Genomic DNA, 20996 nt, shown 5'->3' with positions numbered 1-20996 from the left:
GAACGTCACAGTCAATGGGAGTTTGGTGGTGTTAAGTCTGCGTGCGTACGTGCATGTGGGGGTGTGGGTTTGTAGTGGTAGAGGGACTGCTACTGCTTTATCATTCAGTGCTGCTCTTTTAATACCTAATTCCTCTTCTTTTTTTTTTCCTCTTTTTTCCAAATGTAAACTGGGAACGTCCAAAATAATTTTCTGTTATATTTGATGCATTCTCCACTTTCTTCTTCATCACGACCGGGTTTTTGTTCTGGTTTGGGGTCCTGGCTTTAATTCACTCTTATGTCTCTTACTGGTACGAGAGGGATGCCCTCTGTGGCAGGGCAGCATAGAGAGCGTCTGAGCAGTTGGCCTAAGGTGAAAGAAAAGCATTTGCTCCCTGCGCTCCAGTTTTACCTCTCTTGGTTTGGTTTGGTTTGGTTTCTTTTTTTTTTTGCTTTGGCTCTGCCATCAGCCTGGAAGCTGCAAAATGCAGAACTGCCACCTTCTTGTCCCCTGGCTGTAAACTGCATCTAAGGGAGCACTTCAGGTATTTGATTTTGAATACACCGTATGGTCACAGGAGTGGCCAGATGAGACCTGGGGCTCTGTGTCCCTGGGCTGCCCCCTCTGTTGTTCCTCCACTTCCCTTCTGTATTGGGTCTGGCTGAGTTGGAGTTCCTTTACCCCACAGCAGCCCTCGTAGTGCTGTGCTCTGTACTGGTAGCTAGAAAGCTGTTGATAACACAGCAGTGTTTTGGCCATGGCTGAGCAGTGCTGGCACAGCATCGAGGCTGTCTCTCTAACATTCCCCCCCTCCCCAGTAGGCGGGGGGTGGGCAAGATCTTGGGAGGCGAGGTAGCCAGGAAGAAGGCGTACAGGCAGCAAGAAGAGGCATCTAGGTAGCAAGTAAATCTTAGGTCCCTTCAGACGCTGGGGACCCTGCGTTCATGCAGCATTGGGCAGACCCCAGATGGATTTTCCCTTGGCACACTGTACAGATCCTGCCTGTGGAGAAGTTCCTCCTTTTGGTCATTCACGGTGTTATACAACTTTTCTTAGAAGAAAACAACTCTATGCGTAAAGGATGTTCACGCGCGGACTTCTTGCTGTACTTTAGATAACGGCAGGGCCGCGCAGGTGGCGTAATCGCTGGTACCAAGCAGGAGCTGCCTGGAGGCTCCTCTGTTACAGTCAACCAGCTCCGTTTATCCTGCGGCCAAGGGACATGTGTAGGGACACAGCCTGAAGGCCACGCTGTAGGTACAGCGCGGCACAGACCTGCACCCGCTCAGGTTAACTGTTAGGTGGATCCCTAACTCCTGGAGGTACAGTGATCTCCCAGTCAGGATCTCTGCACCAGGCTGTTAAACTGCACGGTAACTCGGGAAGCAGAGAAGGTCCAGATCTGGAGGGGATGGTTAAGCACAGGGCCTCACGTTGAACCTCCTCCTCTAAGCTTGTCCTGTGCTTACAGGGTTCTCGAGCCTCTCGGGCATCTCCCAGACTGGCCGGTTACTCCCAGCTCCCTCGTTCCTGCCTTCCCCTCCCTGCCTGCCTGCTCCACCTTGGCCCCTGCAGCAGCACTCGGCTGAGCACCCTCCGTTGCTCCTGGGGAAAGAGCGTCCTCCTTGCTCTCCGTGGCGTTCCCCCAGCACACGGTGCTGTAGCAAGGACAAGGCAGTCAGAGACAGACACAGCCTGTTGAGCAGAGCGTCCTGCACGCAGTGCTTCCGATAGAGCAGCTCAGGAGCAAGGAGGTGAGCTGGGTGTGCTGCCTCTCACAAAGAGCATTTTACATCGGCGACCTTCCCCGCTGGACCCTCTGCAGCCTCTCTTTTTCCCGGCGTTGTAGGTGTTAGGTTGTGTGGTTGAAGGTTCATCTCCACAAACACAGAGGAGGACAAAGGAGCAATGGCAGGCAGGGGAACCCCAGTGACCTAGGCAGAGGCAAGGGAGCACCCTGCTGTGGCTTTTGCCAGGGCTGTCGCAGGAGAGGGATCGCCCACATTGCCTGGGTATGAGGCTCACCAGACAAGTATTGACTCTCCCTTGCTCAGGTCACAGACTGACGGGGGGGATGCGCTTCTGTGGCCATGCCCTGCCTCTGAAGCCCGGCCGTAGACAAAAAACTGGCTCAAACTGTGAAGGTTACCAGGCAAGACGTGACGGGGTGCACGTGTGTGGCAAGGTCTGTGCGTGTGAATGTCTGAAACTGAATTCTGAGCTGTCAAGCAGAAGCCTGCTTCTTGCTACACGCAGCCAGCGTGGGCTGGTTGTAAATTTGGGTAACACCTGGAATAAGCAAAAGTGGCATGTCCCGAGTCCTACAGTTAATAAAGAGCTAGGAGCCAGAAGCCTTAATTCGGAGGCTGATCAGGCCTCGTACTGCTCACATAGACAACTTAGATTGGGAAAAGTGGGGGCGTGGTGGCAAAAAGAAGGGTTCCCAGCAAGAAGAAGGGATCTTGAAGAGAAGAAAGGGACCCAGGAAGGAAAAGGTGAAGATCCTGGCTGGAGGAAATATCCTGGAAGTGGCGGAAGATCTTGGAGACCAGAGAGCCGCGTGGAGACAAGTGCCAGGGGATGCCCAGGGACCTTGACCAGCACCCTGCGAAACTGGTAACGGCGAGCAGCTGCACAGCAGGAACCAAGGTGACGTTCTGCCTGACCTTCCCGGGCCTGCAGTAGCCTCCCTGCTGGGAAGGGGAGTTGGATCAAGCAACTGCAGGATTCAATAGGAATGCATTTCACGAAGGTAAAGAGGACACAGCAGTGGCTTGGAAACGCTGGTTGGTTTAATGGTAAAACTGGAATTATTCTGTGAACTGTGCATTCCTTTTAATATGGACTTAACTTCAAAGCAGCTATTTTAAATTGTTCTGACTTCACCTTAATCGACACCTGCAATCTTCATCATCTTATCTTCTCCAACAGCGACACCACACCCTGCCCCTCCCCACCCCCTGCAAAAAAAACCCAAACCCAACCCAGGAAAAGAAGGACTTCAAGGGCAAGCTAGGCAGCAAAGTTGTGCGAGATTGGTCAAACTGCTCAAAGTTTGCAGAGAGATTGGAGCTTGCAATTCAGATGTGCGTCGCTCAGCATGGGGAGGGTGGTACGCACCTTTCACTGGAGTCAGAGGGAAAAACAGGGAGAAGGGAGCTGCAGCGTAAAGAGTAAAGAAGGACACAACGTTCTTAGGAAAACTCTCCTTTTTGTTTCCTTTTCCTTGCTCCTTCGCTTCCAGAACTCCGTGGTCGCAGTTTGTGCTGCCTCACCTCCAGCACAGCGTGCAGAATGAAACGACTGTCACAGAATTCGTCCTCCTGGGGTTCTGCAGCACCCCAGCCCTGCAGCGCTGCCTCTTTGGCCTTTTCTCTGCCCTCTGCTCTGCCACTCTGATGGGAAACGCACTTGTCTTTCTGCTTATCTGCCTGGACTACTGCCTCCACAGCCCCATGTACTTCTTCCTCTGCCACTTCTCCATCGGGGACATCTGCTACACCTCCAGCAATGTCCCCCGTATGCTAAGGAGCCTCCTTGGACAAGGCAGAACCCTCTCCGTTGCTGGGTGTGGGGCACAGATCCATCTTTATTTAATCTTTGCACTTACAGCGTGCGTGCTGCTGGCCGTGATGTCTCATGTTCGCTACGTGGCAATCTGCCGCCCCCCGCGCTATGCCCTCATCATGATCTGGAGGCTGCGCCTCACCCTTGCCACAGTTTTGTGGGCTTTGGCGTTCGTATTTGGTACACTGCAAGCCTCTCTGGCTTTACACCTGCCTTTCTGCGGCCCCTGCGAGGTTGTCCACTTCTCCTGTGAAGTTCTTGCTGTCTTAAAGCTGGCCTGCACTGCCGCTCCTGCCAATAAAGTCCCGATCTTTGCTATTTGTGTGTGCTTCTTCCTCTTGCCTTTAGCCTTAATCCTGATTTCCTCCCTGGACACCCCGGCCACCGATCTGCGCATCCGCTCTGTGCCAGGATGGCACGAAACCTTGTCCACGTGTGGCTCCCACCCGACCGTGGTGGGTGTCTTTTATGGAAACGCCATCTTCATGTACGCGGGGCCCGGGAGCGGTAACTCCTCTGGGAGGGAGAAAGTTCTTTCCCTTTTCTGCAGTCTCGTCAGCCCCAGTTTGAACCCCGTCATTTACAGTCGGAGGAACAAGCAGGTGAAGGAAGCCTTGCTGAAGCTTCAGAGAAGGAAGAGGGTCTTTCATTCCGTCTAGCTGGTGCTCTAGGCTTTCACCTGTCTCCTGTCTTTCTGCTCTTTCTTCTTGAGCTCTTGGGGTATTTCTCATGGAATGTTAAGTGGTTAAAACGTAACACAAGACATGGTTATTCAAATGCATTTGTCTCTTGTTTCTCTGTGCAGTCTGATGAATATCATGACACAAAATGACTCATTGTTATTCCTTGTATTGCAGATAACTAATTCTTGTTCCTCAGATGCAGCCGTCCTAGACGGGTAGTACGTTCCACCGGAACCAGGTGGAGAAAGCAGTCTTCTCGGTTCTAGCTAGCAGTCAGGATAAACTACTGTGTAGCAGGGTTTTTTTCTGAATCTACCCATTGATCCAGTAAGATATTCTTTTTCCCTACCGTATTTGTACCTCCTGTTATCCTCAGGATGCTAGAGCTTCAGCTCTACTGTTAGAAAGAAAAAGAGAGAAAACATGCTGCTGCTAATGGGCTTTGCTTCTCAGGAGGGCGAACGAGCCTGTGAAGGGTTTTCCTTCTGCACACTTTTGAGCCTGATACCTCTCATGCAGGAATTTTCTCTGTTCTGGAGAGTTTTTGCTCAAAGCAGAGCTGGCTTCTCCCCAGGCACTAAGTTTTCCAAGCGGGAAGGGTCTAGGGGTGCGTGGCTTTAAGTAGCTGCCTGGATCCGCATCATAGCTTGTGATTTCATAATGGTCCCTATTGTGTCTCTGGAGTTGGTGCACACTGGGTGCCACTTAGCTCCTCCCGTGAGGGCTACTCCATCAGTCCCTGGGGAATCGGGCCCCCTGACTGACCTGGAGGTTCAGTTGTCCCCAAAACCCAGTGACTGACGTGAGGATGAACCCCAACGGGGGTTACAAAATGACACTTCTGGAAGAGTTACAGGTAGCACGGCCGGGGCTCAAAAGTGCAGTTTTGTGGGTTGGTTTTTTTTTTTCCAGTTTGGAAATCACTTTTTTAGACAGGAACCTCAAGATCAAAGCAGGAGGTGGGTTTGTTTGGTCTGAAACACTCATCCCTCTCCTGCTGTATTAAATACGTCCAGACTCTCGTGGTATACAGTACAGGTGATGTTATGGGCTGTTTTATTTGCGTATGGGAAGAAAAACCTCCTACAAGTCCGTGGTTTTAGGGCTGTGCCTGAAGGAGGAGGAGGCACGCAGAGGCGTGATGGCTCGTGGACTCGCGTGGACGCAGGGGTGGATGATGGCTGGGAGGACGTAAGGGAGCTCTCCACCCCCAGCCCCAACTTTTCCCTTCTTGTCGTTGCTAAACAGAGACATGACGAGGAGGCAGTGATTGACCGGGGAAGAAGGAGCAACGCTGTCAGTGTTCGCTATGAGAAGGAGGAGTTGGAAGGTGAGTCTCTGCTGAGATCCTGGTAGAGGAGCCACCAGCCCAGTGCGTTTTCCCATTGCACAAAGTCTCTCCTGTGTGCCTTGTTGGGTGTCACATCATGTGCAGCAAAACGTGCCGCGCTTCTCAATAAAGCAGCACAGTTATTGTCACGTTTTTTACTATTACGGCTTTTTAAACGGAGGGAAGAAGCCCCCCGGGAGGCCACGGTGTGAGTTGTAGCCATGGGGCTCGATAATTCACGGCTTTTTTTCTCGCAGAGGCTGCTCCTGGCTTGGAGAGGTCAGGAGAATCATGTCAGGAGAATCATTTCAGGGCTGCAGATGCGGGGCTGTGATTTTCTTTTTCTGTTCTGGAGTTCATTACGATGGGACTGATTTGATCGTCTCTTGTCGCCTCGTGCCGTACAGCGATTTTGAAAAGAATTAGCTTGTGTTGCTGCTTAATGAGCAAGTCTGAGTGTTGTCCAGCCGAAGCTGGAATTTGAGAAGAGGTCCGATACTCTGGGGGCACTTTTAGATGACCCGGAGCCAACACTTGTTGTTGCTGTGCTGTTGCAAAGCTCGAGTAAAATAGGCTTGGAAAAAAGGAGGTCCAGTGAAAATAACATTAAGGGAAGCTGGCGTTGCTCCTGGGATTTAACCGTGGCTTAGCAAGGCACCGGCCACCTCAACCATTGCCGCAATGCCGAGAGTGCTGCAAAAAACGCTGCTTTTTCGCAGGCCACCGGACCCTGTACGTGGGCGCGCGGATGCCACTGGTTAGGCAGAGCCACCGGCATCACCGACGCCACAGCCAGAAGCATCGGGAAGGGGAACGGGAGAAGGACTCTGCCCCGACGGAGCAGGGCTACCACTGTAAGTCCCACCGCGGCATTCGCTAAACTCCTGGGGGCAGCGTGGGCGCTGGGGCCTTCTGCAAGCAGGTCCCCGTGGCTAGTTTGAGTGAGTTGCTGTTCTTCCGAGGGAAAGTAGTGGCCTTATTGTGCAACGCCCTCTTTTTCCTAAGTTTTACTTTTTTTTTTTTTTTTTTTTTTTAATGCAGTTAAATGCCTAATGGGTTTAGGCTCGTCTTCCTTAGAGGGATCCTGGCTTTAAAAATGGCAATGTGGGGAAGGAAAGCAGCCCATCCTTATGCAGAGGTGGACTAGATGCTTCTCCTTCTCCACGGCTGTGTGCAAGCCCAGACAGACGCAGGGGAGAGGGGCCAGCCCAGTGTTTATGGCTGCACTGGTGCTGATGGCCACTTTGCACGTGAGCGTGACGAGCTGTGTTCAGGCGCGGTAACGGGATGGGTCTTTGCCTTCTGCCCCCAGGCTCCCCGTCCCAGCGGGTGCAGTTCATTCTCAGGACCAAGGAGGACGAGCAGCACGTCCCTCACCACTTGTTCTCCGAGCTGGATGAGATCTGCGTAAAAGAGGGCCGAGATGCCGAGTGGAAGGAAACGGCAAGGTAAATCCCCGCTGCTTGGCTGCGGTGGGAGAGGAGTCCCCGCACCGGCAGCGCCCGTGGGCTCTGCTTTCTCCTCTCCAGGACGCGAAGCTTTTGCAGCTGCAGGTGGCGGCACGAGGAGCCTTGTCCTCTTGCCACCCCGTGGCTCTGTCAAAGGGGTTGCAGAGCTGGGGCTGTTTTCTTGCAATGGGGCTGATCGCACCCGATGTCCGCAGGTGGCTGAAGTTTGAGGAGGACGTGGAAGACGGCGGCGAGCGCTGGAGCAAGCCCTACGTTGGCACGCTGTCCTTGCACAGCCTCTCCGAGCTGAGGAGCTGCATCAGCAAGGGGTCGGTGCTGCTGGACATTTGTGCCAACAGCATCGAAGAGATTGCAGGTACCGTGGGCGCTGCATCCCTCCGGGAACAGCCGAGCTCAGCTCGCCACGGTGCTCTTCACTCCCAAATCAAACCCTGCCCCAATGGCACGTCCTTTTCCAGAAGTGCCACTGTGTTTTTCTCATGAGCTGTTTTTGGATGTAGACTGGGCGTGCGACATCGCACCCTTTTTTTATTCCAATACGGGGTCCTTTTGAAAGCAGTCTGTGGGGTTGGAGAAGCCACTAGAGAATATTCTGCAGCCAAAAAGGAGCGTGTGTCAGGGCTTAGCAGGCTGCTCTTAGAAATACGGAGTCTGCGTAAGAGCTGAACCTCCTTAAAGGAACTATTTCTTACAAGCTGTTTCCTCGCATTCTTTTTTTTACTTTTGCCTTAACATCCAGCTTTTAAGAGTTTTAAGGCAGAGTTTATCTGGCGATGACCAAGCAGTGTATTTCTGTGGGGAAGATACTTGAAGTTAATTGCAAAAGCCGCTTTGGAGAAGTTATCTTTGACTGGCGGCAGGTCTCCATTCAGCCCTTTCAAGGGCTGGAGAAGTCGGAGCCGTTCTTAGCACGTTTCTCCCTGGGCTCGGCAAATTGCACTCGATCAGCACGGGAAACTCTGGGAACGTCTGTGCTATAGATTGCTTATAATTTGGGTAAACGTGTAGAGTCAGAAAGGCCAGGTCGGGCAAGAAAATTGCGTTCTTTAGAATGGGAAATATTTATCTTAGCGGAATGATGAATAAGCACTTGGGTGATGTTTCTTAGCAAAAGAAAATTCTCGTTTTCGCTGCAAAGGCTGAACATTATTAAAAAGCCTTGCTATGCAAGGCTGAGCCGGCATTAGGGTACAGCCTGTGTGGCACAGCCTTCCCTGGGGGCTTTGGGGGTCGGGACTTGTTGGGGTTTCTGCTCTGATGGCTTTGTTTCCCTTTGCCAACCTCAGATATGATCCTGGCCCAGCAAGAACAGTCCACGGAGTTTGACGAGCACACGCGGGCGCGAGTTCGAGAAGTCCTTTTGAGGAAGCACCACCATCAGAACGAGAAGACAACCACCCTTCTCCCCGCTGTCTGCTCGTTTGCTGATGTGAGCAAGAGGCAGTCAGACCTGCACCTCCTCTACAAGCCAGGTGAGGGTTTCTGCAGGGCTGTGGCCCCATTAGACTTGTCCGGGCAAAGGAGAAGCGTCCCAGTTGCTCCTTGTCCATCTTTCTGAGTGTCTTTCTTTTTCCTACCAGCCCAAACAATCACCCCTTGTCCTTCTCCCACCGCTGCGGAAGCTAAAGATGGGGTGAACTCTGAGAGCGGAGCAATGGATTTAAGCAAGGTGAGACACTCGTAGCTTTCTTACGCCTTTAGGGCCAGATTTGCTCTTGCAAACTTGGCTGCAGAGTGTGCTGCAGAGTGCTGTGGGCTTTGCTTTTGGGGTAATTGCCTGAAAATCGCTTGTCGTGCCCAGGCGGAGCTGCACTTCATGAAGAAAATCCCCACCGGGGCTGAAGCATCCAACGTGCTCGTAGGAGAGCTGGATTTCCTTCACCAGCCCATCGTGGCATTTGTCCGCCTGAGCCCGGCTGTCCTCCTCTCAGGCATGACGGAAGTTCCCATCCCAACAAGGTGCGAATGAGAAGCGCAAATTTTTTCCGTAAAAAAGACACCCAACCAAACATCAAGTTGCAGGCATCAGTTTGGTGTCCCAAGGGAACAAGGCTAGTGGGAGGGGGAGCAAGCGCGTTTCCCCCACCCACATCTCCTCGCCTTCGTTTCTCCATTCCCTGCTGTAGCTTTTAAACCCATTGGCCAATTGTAATGAAAGTTGGCCCCCAAATTAAATTTGCCGTCGGTTTTGAAGAATTTCAAATTCATCGCGGCGTCGCTGAGCCTACGTGTCCCGTCTTGAGCCACGCTCTGGGCTGGGAGCTGCCAGGGCTTTCCTTGGGTGCTCTTGGAGCAAGGACACCTTCTTCTCTCTCTCATTTTGTTTTTCTTGCCCAGGTTCCTGTTTGTTTTGCTTGGACCAGAAGGAAAAGCCCATCAGTACCATGAGATCGGCAGGTCCATGGCCACTATCATGACGGATGAGGTGCGACAAGATGAGATAGCTCCGGGTCATTTTTGCCTTTCTTCAGCTCTCCCTGTCTCTGAAGTAGTGAGGAAGAGGATTTGCTGTCCCAGCTGCCCGCAGCTCTCCAAATAGCCCAGCCCTCTTTCTCACCCCAAAGCAAACACGCAGCTTTGCATCACCCCACATCCTGGAGGCTGAAATCCCACCCGGGGTGCATCCTGCACCTCATCCTTCTCGCCGGGTTCCCCAGCACGCTGTCCCCAGTGGTGGCATTGCCAGGGCCAGTAAAACTTCTCTTGCTCTTTAAGCAGAAGGGTATGGTGTGCCATGGGGGACGGGGGCCTCGTGGGGGAGATGATTACAAATGCCCCGATGCACAGATTTTTCCTTTTGGGGGAATATTTCCTGCCCTTTCCAGCAGGAAATTTTGGGGAGAAAGCCTTGCGTTTAGCCAAGAGCTTATTGCACTGGTTAGGACATCCGAGCTGGGTTGTCCTCTCACCAGGTTGTCTTCTATTGGCAGGTTTTCCGTGACGTTGCCTATAAAGCCGAGAACGGGGCTGACCTCGTGGCTGGCATCGACGAGTTTCTGGATCAGGTCACGGTCTTGCCGCCAGGAGAGTGGGATCCATCGATCCGAATCGAGCCCCCGAAAAACGTCCCTTCGCAGGTGGGAGGCGCGAGGGGGACGGGCAGGACGGCTGGGGATGCTGTTCAGGGGCCCAAATTCACAAGGTCCCACTCTGACACAGTCACAGAGCCAGACCAGACGCAAAACAAGCCAGTGGTTACAAGTCCATAGCTTTATCTTACTTCCATTTTAACAGGAAAAAAGGAAGATGCCAGGAGCTCTTGATGACAGTGCTTCTCACAGCATGCTGGAGAAACACAGTGGCCCTGAACTGCAGCGGACGGGAAGGTGGGAGCTTTAACAGTTTGGGTTTTTTTCTTCTGTTTGCCTCTCAAATCTGAGCAGGCACCTTCCCTTCTAGCAGGTCTTTGGGGTTAGCTGGTTCAGTGAAGGGGCTCCACATTGCCAGCTTGGTCCCCTGGGCTGGGCAGGGGGGAGATCTGGGCGGCTGGGCTCAGCCCCAGCCATCACCATTGCATGCAGGTTTCCTTGATTTGGGATGAAGGAGGGTGCTTCTTTTTAGCCACGAAAGTTACTCTGTGCTTGTGATTGCCCTTCTGCAGCAAAGCAAAGTCAACGTGTTCCTCCAAGAGAACAGACTCTCTTCTTTTTCCTTCCTGCAGGCTCTTTGGAGGTTTGAGCCTGGACGTGAAGCGGAAAGCCCCGTGGTTCTGGAGCGACTTCCGGGATGGTCTGAGCCTGCAGTGCCTGGCGTCCTTCCTCTTCCTCTACTGTGCCTGCATGTCCCCTGTCATCACCTTTGGGGGACTGCTGGGGGAGGCGACCAATGGCCACATAGTGAGCACCTCTCTCTGTTGGGGGGCATGGGGGAGGATCAAACTCAGGCCAAAGTCCTTGCTGCAGTGAATTGGCTTTGGTTTTTGTTTCTCCCTAACGCTTTATTTACTCACGGCTGCCTCTCTTCCCCGGACAGAGTGCCATGGAGTCGCTGCTGGGCGCGTCCATGGCCGGCGTGGTGTATTGCCTCTTTGCCGGCCAACCTCTCACCATCCTCGGCAGCACCGGACCCGTCCTCGTGTTTGAGAAGATCCTCTACAAGTTCTGCAAGTAAGGCTGGCTGCCGCAGCTGGGTGCTGTGAGAGCCTTCAGAAGGGGGCAGTGATGGAGAAAAGATGCTTTTCTTTTCTTTTTCTTAGGGGTAGTTGCTAGATTTTAGTGACAGTCCTTTTGTTGCGATGGCTTTGGTGGGAGATAAACCACCCTTGTTGCCATAAGGTTTATTATTAAGCCCCAGGTTGCTGGCAGCAGGTGACTGGGTGCAAACCCAGCTGGTTTCAGTGTTAGGGCGTCAGGGTGATGTGGGAGAACACCACCTGGCCCAAGAGGGACCTGACCTCAAGCAGCCTCCAAGGTGTTAACACAAGATCCTTGTTAAACAGTGGTAACTAAATAATTGGCCTCTCCTCCTGTGGGTCTACCCCCTGCACCACAGCCCCGAGGCTCTCTGTAGTAGTACGTGGAAACTGCATTTCCCATCCGCAGCCTTGACACGCTCCAAAATTGCTCCCCGCTTTCCCCGAAGGCAGGCATGGCTCAGGGCCTCTTGCTGGCCTTTCCAGCCTTTGTTTCATTTTGCTTTCCCAGGGAGTACACGCTCTCCTATCTGTCTCTGCGGGCGTGCATTGGGCTGTGGACCGCCTTCTTGTGCATAGTGCTGGTGGCCACCGACGCCAGCTGTTTGGTGTGCTACGTCACCCGCTTCACGGAAGAAGCCTTTGCCTCCCTCATCTGCATCATCTTCATCTACGAGGCTCTGGAGAAGCTGAGTCACCTGCGAGACACCTACCCTGTGCACATGCACAGCAAGCTGGACTTCCTCACCAGCTACTAGTGGGTTTTTTTTCCCCCTGAGAAAGCTGCTGCCCCTTGGCAGGAGCTCCGGGCTGCACCTCCATCGCCTTTCCCTTACCCCTGTCTTGGCTTCTCTCCTGCCAGCTGTAAGTGTGAGGCACCGACCCATCCCAGCAACGAAACGCTGCGTTTCTGGGCGAGCAACAAGATCAACGTGTCTGGCATCGCCTGGGAAAACCTCACGGTGACCGTAAGTGCCCCGAGCCACTGCTTCCTCGCGCCGCGGCCATGGGGTCCAGGGGCATTTGCATGGTGCAGAAGTCAGAGCCCTTCAGGGAATGATGGGCTTCAAACTGTGCTAGTGCTGCTCGGAAAAGTCCTTGCTTAAATCTAGCGTGTGGTTTTAACCCGCTTGGTCCTGGGGAGGAGAGTCCACCTTGTCCCAGTCTACCTGGTCCCCAACGTTGTGGGTAGCAAGCGTCCCCCTCAGGCCTGTTGCAGGACAGTATTTCTGACTGGGAGGAAGGTTAAGTAGTGGGTGGTTTGATTATTGTAGAAGTTGTAGGACTTAAGTTCATGCTTGAAAGATAGTAATTGGTCTCCTTAATGGGTTCCTAGTAACTCCAGGCCTTGCTTTCTCGTTCAGTGCTGTCTGTAGGTACATGCATAAATTTGCATGTCTGAGCAGCCTCTCAGGCTGTTGTTGCTGGAAGCAGAGCCCGGGCCTAGGGCGGCAGGCTCTTATGGTGGCCTTCATGCCCTCTTGGCCAGGTTCTGCGAGCCCTCCCCTGGGACGGGACGATTTGTCTCTTCTCCTCCTTTCCTACCATGGTTGTCTTTAGCCCTCCTTCCCTCTTCCCTCTCTCTCTATCCCCAAGAGTTTCCAGTGTTTCCTCTTCCCTCTGGTGTCTTCTCTAGCCACGATTGCTCAAATGGCAGGCAGAGGACGTGCCGAGGGTGTGTGGTATGGTGTCCCCTCACATCTCATTTCTCCGCTCTGTAGTTCGATGTGTCACTTGTTCAGCTGCTGCTGCTGCTCATTAAATATAATGAGCAGGAGCTCATATAATAAATTAAATATCATTGGCAGGAGCAGTTACAGGGTCGTGGATCTTGGACCAAGATCCTCAAAACCCCCTAGCTATGCGAGGTTTCCCTGCCGCACGTGCACTGCCTTTGTGTCCTGACGCTCTGTTTCTCCAGGAATGTCGGTATTTGCGTGGGGAGTTTCAAGGACCTGCCTGTGGACGCGACGGCCCCTACACGCCTGACGTGTTCCTCTGGTGCTGCATCCTCTTCTTCGCCACCTTTGCCCTGTCAAGCTTCTTGAAGAAGTTTAAAACCAGCCACTACTTTCCAACCAGAGTAAGCAGAAGATGGTGGCCAGCGTCCATCTCCACACTCGTTTCCCAAAATGGCTTTCCTGGAGCACTAAGCAGTATTTGCCCCGCCTTGGTCAAGCTGGGAAACGTTGGCCTTTGCAGGCCAAGCTCTCCAAGAGCTTGGATGTCCCGCACTCATTTCCATGAGTGCAAAATCATCGTAGCATTTCCCACCTGCCTCATGACCTGCCCCAGACTGAACATTTTTGGGGTTTGATTTTTTTGATTTTTTTTTTTTCCTCCTCAGGTAGTAGGAAGTCAGGTTTCCCAAAGTTTTGGGGTTTTTTTTCCTTACCTTCTGTGCATTATGTGCTCGAGCGGAAAGTAGAGTCAAATGAGGAGCTTCCTTTTGAGGACTAAAGGATGCCTCGGTGCCTTGTTGCCATTGTAGCTGTGAGTGTAGCTGTAGTGGCAGGCATCTGTTTTCTTATTTTTAATATTATTATTATTATTTTTAGGTTTTGACTTAAACCAACCCTTGTCCGCCTAATTAAGCTTTTTTTATTGTCTGACACCAGATCTCACAGGGACAAACACAGCAACAGTATCTAAGCAAGGGATCAGGCTGCACGTGCTCAGAGGGGTGGTGGGATTTGGTTAACCAGCCTTAATGTTGTGGATGTCTGCAACTCTTGCATCTCACGTTACGGCCCTGTTTGCCATGCCCCTTTCACCTCTGGTTCCTTGCCCCAGGTACGGTCCACAGTGAGCGACTTTGCTGTTTTCCTCACCATCGTCATCATGGTGCTCCTTGACTTTGTGGTTGGGATCCCATCGCCGAAGCTCCAGGTCCCCCATGCGTTCAAGGTAATGGGGTGTTTTGGCAGGTGGGGGTGCCACAAGGTGATGCCGGGGCAGGGCAGGGCTGAGTCTGGAGGAGACGCTGGTGGTGTGACCATCTCCTCTTCCACCTCCAAGTGCCTTGCTTCCTCCTGGAAAGGAGAAGATGGCCCCAAAACTAGATACCTACAGGAGAAGTATCTAGAGGTGCTTGCAAAGAGGAGACTGGCACTGCTGAAGCCCACGGGAGAGGGGGACATGAAGCCAGGGCTGGGAGGTGCTCTGACACAGGGAGGGAGGGGAAAATGAAAGCCAGTGGAGTGCCTGGGCTGGGAGACGATGCTGATGTGTGGGCTTTGTTGCAGCCTACCAGAGACGACCGCGGGTGGTTCATCAACCCCATAGGACCCAACCCTTGGTGGACGGTGTTGGCTGCGCTCGTCCCAGCTCTGCTCTGCACCATCTTGATATTCATGGACCAGCAGATCAGTGCCGTTATTGTGAACAGGAAGGAGCACAAGCTGAAGGTAAGGGCCTGTGAGAGATGACCCCAGCCCCAGCCCCTTCTGGGCCGCAGGTCTGGGGAGAAGCTCTTATTCCCGATGCTTTCTGAAGGCATTGGTTTGGGACAAGGTCAGGCTGCGTGGCAGGGTGCTCTCCTGGATTAACGATGATGCAGGGAGCAAGTGACAGGGCAGTTCAGATGAGCAACCTTTTGGAGGAGCAAATTAATCTTGGAGCAATATAGAAGCGCGTTTTTGTTTTAAAATGGCGGCAGCAGCAGCAGGTGCGGGGAATGAATTGTTTTGATGCGCTGCCAGGGATAACTCAGAGTCACACCTTCCTTGCAAGTGGTAGAATTTTCTTTGTGAGTGAAAAAAATGGTTGGGTGGTTTTGGGTTGTGGGGTTCTTTTTTTGGAGAAGTATGTATCGCACAAGCTCCCCATATCCCTTGTGTCTGAACTCCTGCCAGATTTTCACGCCAGGTGCTTGTGCAAAGCCTGCATACACCCTTACTCGTTTCCATTTCTTGTTTTAAATTCTGAAGAAGTTGACTTGTGCTCGAGCAGGGTTTGAGTCTGACTTGCGACGTTCTCCTTGCTCTTGTGCTATGGGATGCTCTGTTTCTTGTTTTCCTGCCTGCAGAAAGGATGCGGGTACCACCTGGACCTTTTCGTGGTGGCCGTGATGCTCGGGGTGTGCTCTGTGATGGGGCTGCCCTGGTTTGTGGCTGCGACCGTCCTGTCCATCACCCACGTGAATAGCCTCAAAGTAGAGTCTGACTGCTCAGCTCCAGGAGAACAACCCAAGTTTCTGGGGATACGAGAGCAGAGAGTCACTGGCTTGCTGATCTTTGTGCTCATGGGCTGCTCCGTCTTCTTCACTTCCGTGTTAAAGGTGAGAGGAAAATGCAAACCACCCAACAACCGCGAGCTTGTTGGAGGTTACCGAAAAACAGTCCCCTCTCTGCAGGCCTGAGTAGTTAGTTGTGGAGCGGAGGAGGAGGAGGTGATCCCAACCCTTGGGGCTTGACCCACGGTGGGAACCAGCCTCCGTTAGGCTTTGCAGCCCTTCAGGCCCCCGTTTGGTGTGCTCGAGGCGAGCGAGCAACGCAACTGCTTGAATTTTCGGGTGCCTTTCAGGCCCGCCCATGTTTATGGGTTACAGTTGAGCATATTCAGACCAGCACATCTGCTCTCTTTCAAACAGGCAGCCCGTTACTGGCTGCAATTTGCTCCCCAAACGCCCCGGAGCAGCCGTTCCCAGGAGCTAAACAGACTGAGGTCATCCCCGTGGGCTTCCTTGCACGTTCCTCCCACAAAGTAATCTCGTCTCTAGGCTAAAAGGAGGCCTGTGGCCTTTGCCTGTTGCCCCAAGAATAGGCAGAAGTGTTTTTCTACCGCCACAGAATGCGGCATAGGGTAGCACGGGTGAAATCGCCTATTTTCCTCCAACCTTTCTGGAAAATAGGATTATTCTGAGGAGAGGTAACTCCCAAGTTCAGCCTAAAGCAGAGCCTTAGCTCACTCGTGCGCACAAAATCTTTAATGGTTAAAATCTGACCCATCTCTAAGCCTGAACGGAAGCTGGAAAGCTTCAAGCAATTTTAGGCAGTGCCTGCGGAAGAGGGTGGTAATACTGAAAATGCAATATAGAAAAAGAAACGATTGCATTCTTTTTTTTTTTTTTTCTTTTTCCCCCCAGTTTATACCAATGCCTGTGCTTTATGGTGTCTTTCTCTACATGGGTGTGTCGTCGCTCAGAGGAATTCAGGTACGGACTCTTTTACAGCGTGCAGCATGTCGGCTCCCTGGTATTTTGTCTCCGTAGCAGCAGGGAAAAAAGCAGTGGCATGGGAAGAACTTCTCGCAGAGCAAGCAATGAAACTCTTTTGTGTAAGAAAAAGATTGGTGGAGGCACAGGAGGTATATAGGGCTGGGAGGACCAGGCAAGTTCAGCGCTCTCTGTTTCAGGGTTTAGGGCCGGTCAGTGTTTGGTTACGTGAAAGCGGGGGAATTCAGTGCAAAGGGAAGGCAGTTTCTACCACTGGTGGAAATCCTCGCTGGGGGATTCAGTGGGCCAAGAAATGCTAATAATGGAATGGCATGGAATAGTTGCCGTTTGGTGGGCAGCTCTCAGGGGCAAGCCGGTTGATAGATGGAGCGAAGGGAAAACGGGTGCTGCTCCCAGGAGGAACGCGGTGGGATCCAGGATTTCTGACGGCAAGCGAGATGCTGCAAACTGCCTCCACGTCTCGAGAGGGCCAGAAACTTGCCGCAGTCCCAAGGTGGCAACCTTTCCCTTTTATTTTGCAGTTCTTTGATCGCTTGAAGCTGTTTTGGATGCCGGCGAAACACCAGCCGGATTTCATCTACCTGCGGCACGTGCCCTTGCGAAAGGTGCATTTGTTCACGGTGATCCAGCTGACCTGCCTCGTCCTGCTCTGGACCATCAAGGTGTCCCGTGCCGCCATCATCTTTCCCATGATGGTAAGAGCTGCCGCCGCTCGGCAGCGGGGTGTTTGCAGCGTTGGAGCGAGAGGTGGCATCGTCTCTGAGCTCACCGCATCTTCCCTCTTATTCGTGAAGGTTTTGGCTCTCGTCTTTGTCCGGAAAGCGATGGATTTCTGCTTCTCAAAGCGAGAGCTCGGCTTTCTGGATGACCTTATGCCAGAAAGGAAGAAGAAGTTGGACGATGCCAGAAATGAAGCCGGAGAAGAAGAAGAGGTAAGGCTTGCTGGGTCCTCGGGGCTGGACATCTCCGTCGGGCTGTGAGATTGCCTGTTTCTCTTACAGCTTGTCTGGAAACGTTGGGGGAAGATCAGCACTCAGTCGAAATAGATCCCAATAGCCTGGATCCCACGTTGTAACCTTTGTTTCCTCAAGTAGCAGTGAGCTGAACAGTTGAATACAGGTGTAATTTTTAAAACGAGTTGTTTTTCACAAAGGTCATTATGATGATTATTATTATTAGATGGTGATGCTGCTGCTGCTGCTGCTGGCAAGATTTGCTCATAATCGTGTTTTGAACACACAATCCCCCTGCCCCGAAATCTTTGGAGTGAACGGTTTCTCCCCTGCTGCACTAATACCTATAGCTGCCAAGGGGCAGAAGGGGAGGGCAGACTGCTAAGTTTGTGCTGGGCATTCAGCTTATCTCCACTTTGACCAAAGACAGAGAACGTGATTTGTCCCTTTTTAACATCAGGAGTCCAGGAGGGCGATGGAAGCTGCTGCTGCTGCAAGTTCAGTTCAGCTGAACGTGGGGAAGACCAGTGACGTGGATATCCCAAAGCAAGGCAGTGACAGGTAAAGCCCCACCAAGCGCCAGGACCCCCGGCAAGATTAGCTTGAAGGTGTTTGGCAGAGTTTTCTCCACTTGCCTCTTTGTGGGGCATCCCACAGAAACCAGCAGGCAGCTTGGTGGGAAAATCAAATTCGGGGGCAGGGCTGCAGGAGGTGATCGCAGGGCTCTGACCCCAAGCAGAGTGGCTGCAGCACTCGCGTTTGACCCCCAAAGCTTGCATCATCAGTGCCTTTACGGTAGCTGGAGATCCTCATGCTTACACATGCGGAGTTGCAGGCGTGATCTGTACCAGCAGTGGCTTAGGAACCCGGACCGGGGCTAAACCCCAGCAAGAGCCTTTGCACAGAGCTGTTGCTCTGCGGCTCCCCGGCTTGCCTCCCAAAACTCCTCATCCAGCAAAACCTCCCACGCTTATGCGGAGCTTTGATTCTCGGGGCTCCGCTGTTCCTCTTGCTGATGCTAATGCCCTTGGTGGCATCAGTTCCCATAATCACGGATTGCTATGTAAAATATTTATTGCAGGACTGATCCTTCTGAGATTATTATCCTGGATGAAATGTCACAAACGACCGTATGGAAGGCTCTCACTTTGAAGACAGAAACCCTTTGAATCCAGGGAGGAAAAAGGTAAAGGATTGCACGTGAACGTGACCGTGCTCCTCTGCAAGCGACGGCGCACGCCTACGCTTTTCCCACGCTTTGGCCGGCAAGGCTGAGCAAACGGCCTGTCCCTGGGAACAGGCAGTGAGGACCGTGGCATGCAAACCAGCTCCTCTCTGCTGGGGTGGTCCCCCGAACAGGGCTGAATCAGCAGCAGCTGGCAGGTCTTCCACTGATGATGCTCTCCCTCTTTTTCTCTTCCCTTCGCCTTTCCCCACTCCCGCTTTTCACGTTTAGGAATCTTGACTTTGAAGGAGAGGAGTGAGAGCGTGACTTGGGGATGTGCCAACGGAGACGGAGGGAGAAAGCGCTTTGTTTCAGTTGGAGGATTCCCATTAAAGCCATGCAGACGTTTTCAGTTATCCTTGGTGTGCTTCAGGCATTCAGTATCTCTAGACCAGCAAGCTGAGGTGAACGTCACAGTCAATGGGAGTTTGGTGGTGTTAAGTCTGCGTGCGTACGTGCATGTGGGGGTGTGGGTTTGTAGTGGTAGAGGGACTGCTACTGCTTTATCATTCAGTGCTGCTCTTTTAATACCTAATTCCTCTTCTTTTTTTTTTTCTCTTTTTTCCAAATGTAAACTGGGAACGTCCAAAATAATTTTCTGTTATATTTGATGCATTCTCCACTTTCTTCTTCATCACGACCGGGTTTTTGTTCTGGTTTGGGGTCCTGGCTTTAATTCACTCTTATGTCTCTTACTGGTACGAGAGGGATGCCCTCTGTGGCAGGGCAGCATAGAGAGCGTCTGAGCAGTTGGCCTAAGGTGAAAGAAAAGCATTTGCTCCCTGCGCTCCAGTTTTACCTCTCTTGGTTTGGTTTGGTTTGGTTTCTTTTTTTTTTTGCTTTGGCTCTGCCATCAGCCTGGAAGCTGCAAAATGCAGAACTGCCACCTTCTTGTCCCCTGGCTGTAAACTGCATCTAAGGGAGCACTTCAGGTATTTGATTTTGAATACACCGTATGGTCACAGGAGTGGCCAGATGAGACCTGGGGCTCTGTGTCCCTGGGCTGCCCCCTCTGTTGTTCCTCCACTTCCCTTCTGTATTGGGTCTGGCTGAGTTGGAGTTCCTTTACCCCACAGCAGCCCTCGTAGTGCTGTGCTCTGTACTGGTAGCTAGAAAGCTGTTGATAACACAGCAGTGTTTTGGCCATGGCTGAGCAGTGCTGGCACAGCATCGAGGCTGTCTCTCTAACATTCCCCCCCTCCCCAGTAGGCGGGGGGTGGGCAAGATCTTGGGAGGCGAGGTAGCCAGGAAGAAGGCGTACAGGCAGCAAGAAGAGGCATCTAGGTAGCAAGTAAATCTTAGGTCCCTTCAGACGCTGGGGACCCTGCGTTCATGCAGCATTGGGCAGACCCCAGATGGATTTTCCCTTGGCACACTGTACAGATCCTGCCTGTGGAGAAGTTCCTCCTTTTGGTCATTCACGGTGTTATACAACTTTTCTTAGAAGAAAACAACTCTATGCGTAAAGGATGTTCACGCGCGGACTTCTTGCTGTACTTTAGATAACGGCAGGGCCGCGCAGGTGGCGTAATCGCTGGTACCAAGCAGGAGCTGCCTGGAGGCTCCTCTGTTACAGTCAACCAGCTCCGTTTATCCTGCGGCCAAGGGACATGTGTAGGGACACAGCCTGAAGGCCACGCTGTAGGTACAGCGCGGCACAGACCTGCACCCGCTCAGGTTAACTGTTAGGTGGATCCCTAACTCCTGGAGGTACAGTGATCTCCCAGTCAGGATCTCTGCACCAGGCTGTTAAACTGCACGGTAACTCGGGAAGCAGAGAAGGTCCAGATCTGGAGGGGATGGTTAAGCACAGGGCCTCACGTTGAACCTCCTCCTCTAAGCTTGTCCTGTGCTTACAGGGTTCTCGAGCCTCTCGGGCATCTCCCAGACTGGCCGGTTACTCCCAGCTCCCTCGTTCCTGCCTTCCCCTCCCTGCCTGCCTGCTCCACCTTGGCCCCTGCAGCAGCACTCGGCTGAGCACCCTCCGTTGCTCCTGGGGAAAGAGCGTCCTCCTTGCTCTCCGTGGCGTTCCCCCAGCACACGGTGCTGTAGCAAGGACAAGGCAGTCAGAGACAGACACAGCCTGTTGAGCAGAGCGTCCTGCACGCAGTGCTTCCGATAGAGCAGCTCAGGAGCAAGGAGGTGAGCTGGGTGTGCTGCCTCTCACAAAGAGCATTTTACATCGGCGACCTTCCCCGCTGGACCCTCTGCAGCCTCTCTTTTTCCCGGCGTTGTAGGTGTTAGGTTGTGTGGTTGAAGGTTCATCTCCACAAACACAGAGGAGGACAAAGGAGCAATGGCAGGCAGGGGAACCCCAGTGACCTAGGCAGAGGCAAGGGAGCACCCTGCTGTGGCTTTTGCCAGGGCTGTCGCAGGAGAGGGATCGCCCACATTGCCTGGGTATGAGGCTCACCAGACAAGTATTGACTCTCCCTTGCTCAGGTCACAGACTGACGGGGGGGATGCGCTTCTGTGGCCA

The 20996-nt window shown here is 52.7% G+C and overlaps 1 protein-coding gene across 1 annotated transcript; it reads left to right on the top strand.

Moving 5' to 3' along the window:
* Positions 1 to 5192: 5192 nt before the first annotated feature.
* Positions 5193 to 18437, top strand: LOC138684138 (electroneutral sodium bicarbonate exchanger 1-like; the record flags this gene model as incomplete). The annotated part of the gene is made up of 22 exons (XM_069777853.1): positions 5193 to 5562; positions 6282 to 6428; positions 6875 to 7010; positions 7226 to 7386; positions 8318 to 8503; positions 8612 to 8700; positions 8833 to 8990; positions 9369 to 9456; positions 9962 to 10108; positions 10266 to 10357; positions 10693 to 10867; positions 11004 to 11137; positions 11675 to 11920; positions 12026 to 12131; positions 13085 to 13246; positions 13957 to 14070; positions 14409 to 14570; positions 15191 to 15442; positions 16250 to 16318; positions 16861 to 17034; positions 17134 to 17262; positions 18384 to 18437. Coding segments are annotated over exons 1-22 (3270 nt in total), but the record flags the coding sequence as incomplete, so codon positions are not given.
* Positions 18438 to 20996: the final 2559 nt, after the last annotated feature.

The sequence above is a fragment of the Haliaeetus albicilla genome, unplaced genomic scaffold, assembly GCF_947461875.1.
Source record: "Haliaeetus albicilla unplaced genomic scaffold, bHalAlb1.1 scaffold_96, whole genome shotgun sequence".
In the NCBI taxonomy this organism is placed as follows: Eukaryota; Metazoa; Chordata; class Aves; order Accipitriformes; family Accipitridae; genus Haliaeetus; species Haliaeetus albicilla.
This window is presented reverse-complemented; position numbering and strand designations above follow the sequence as displayed.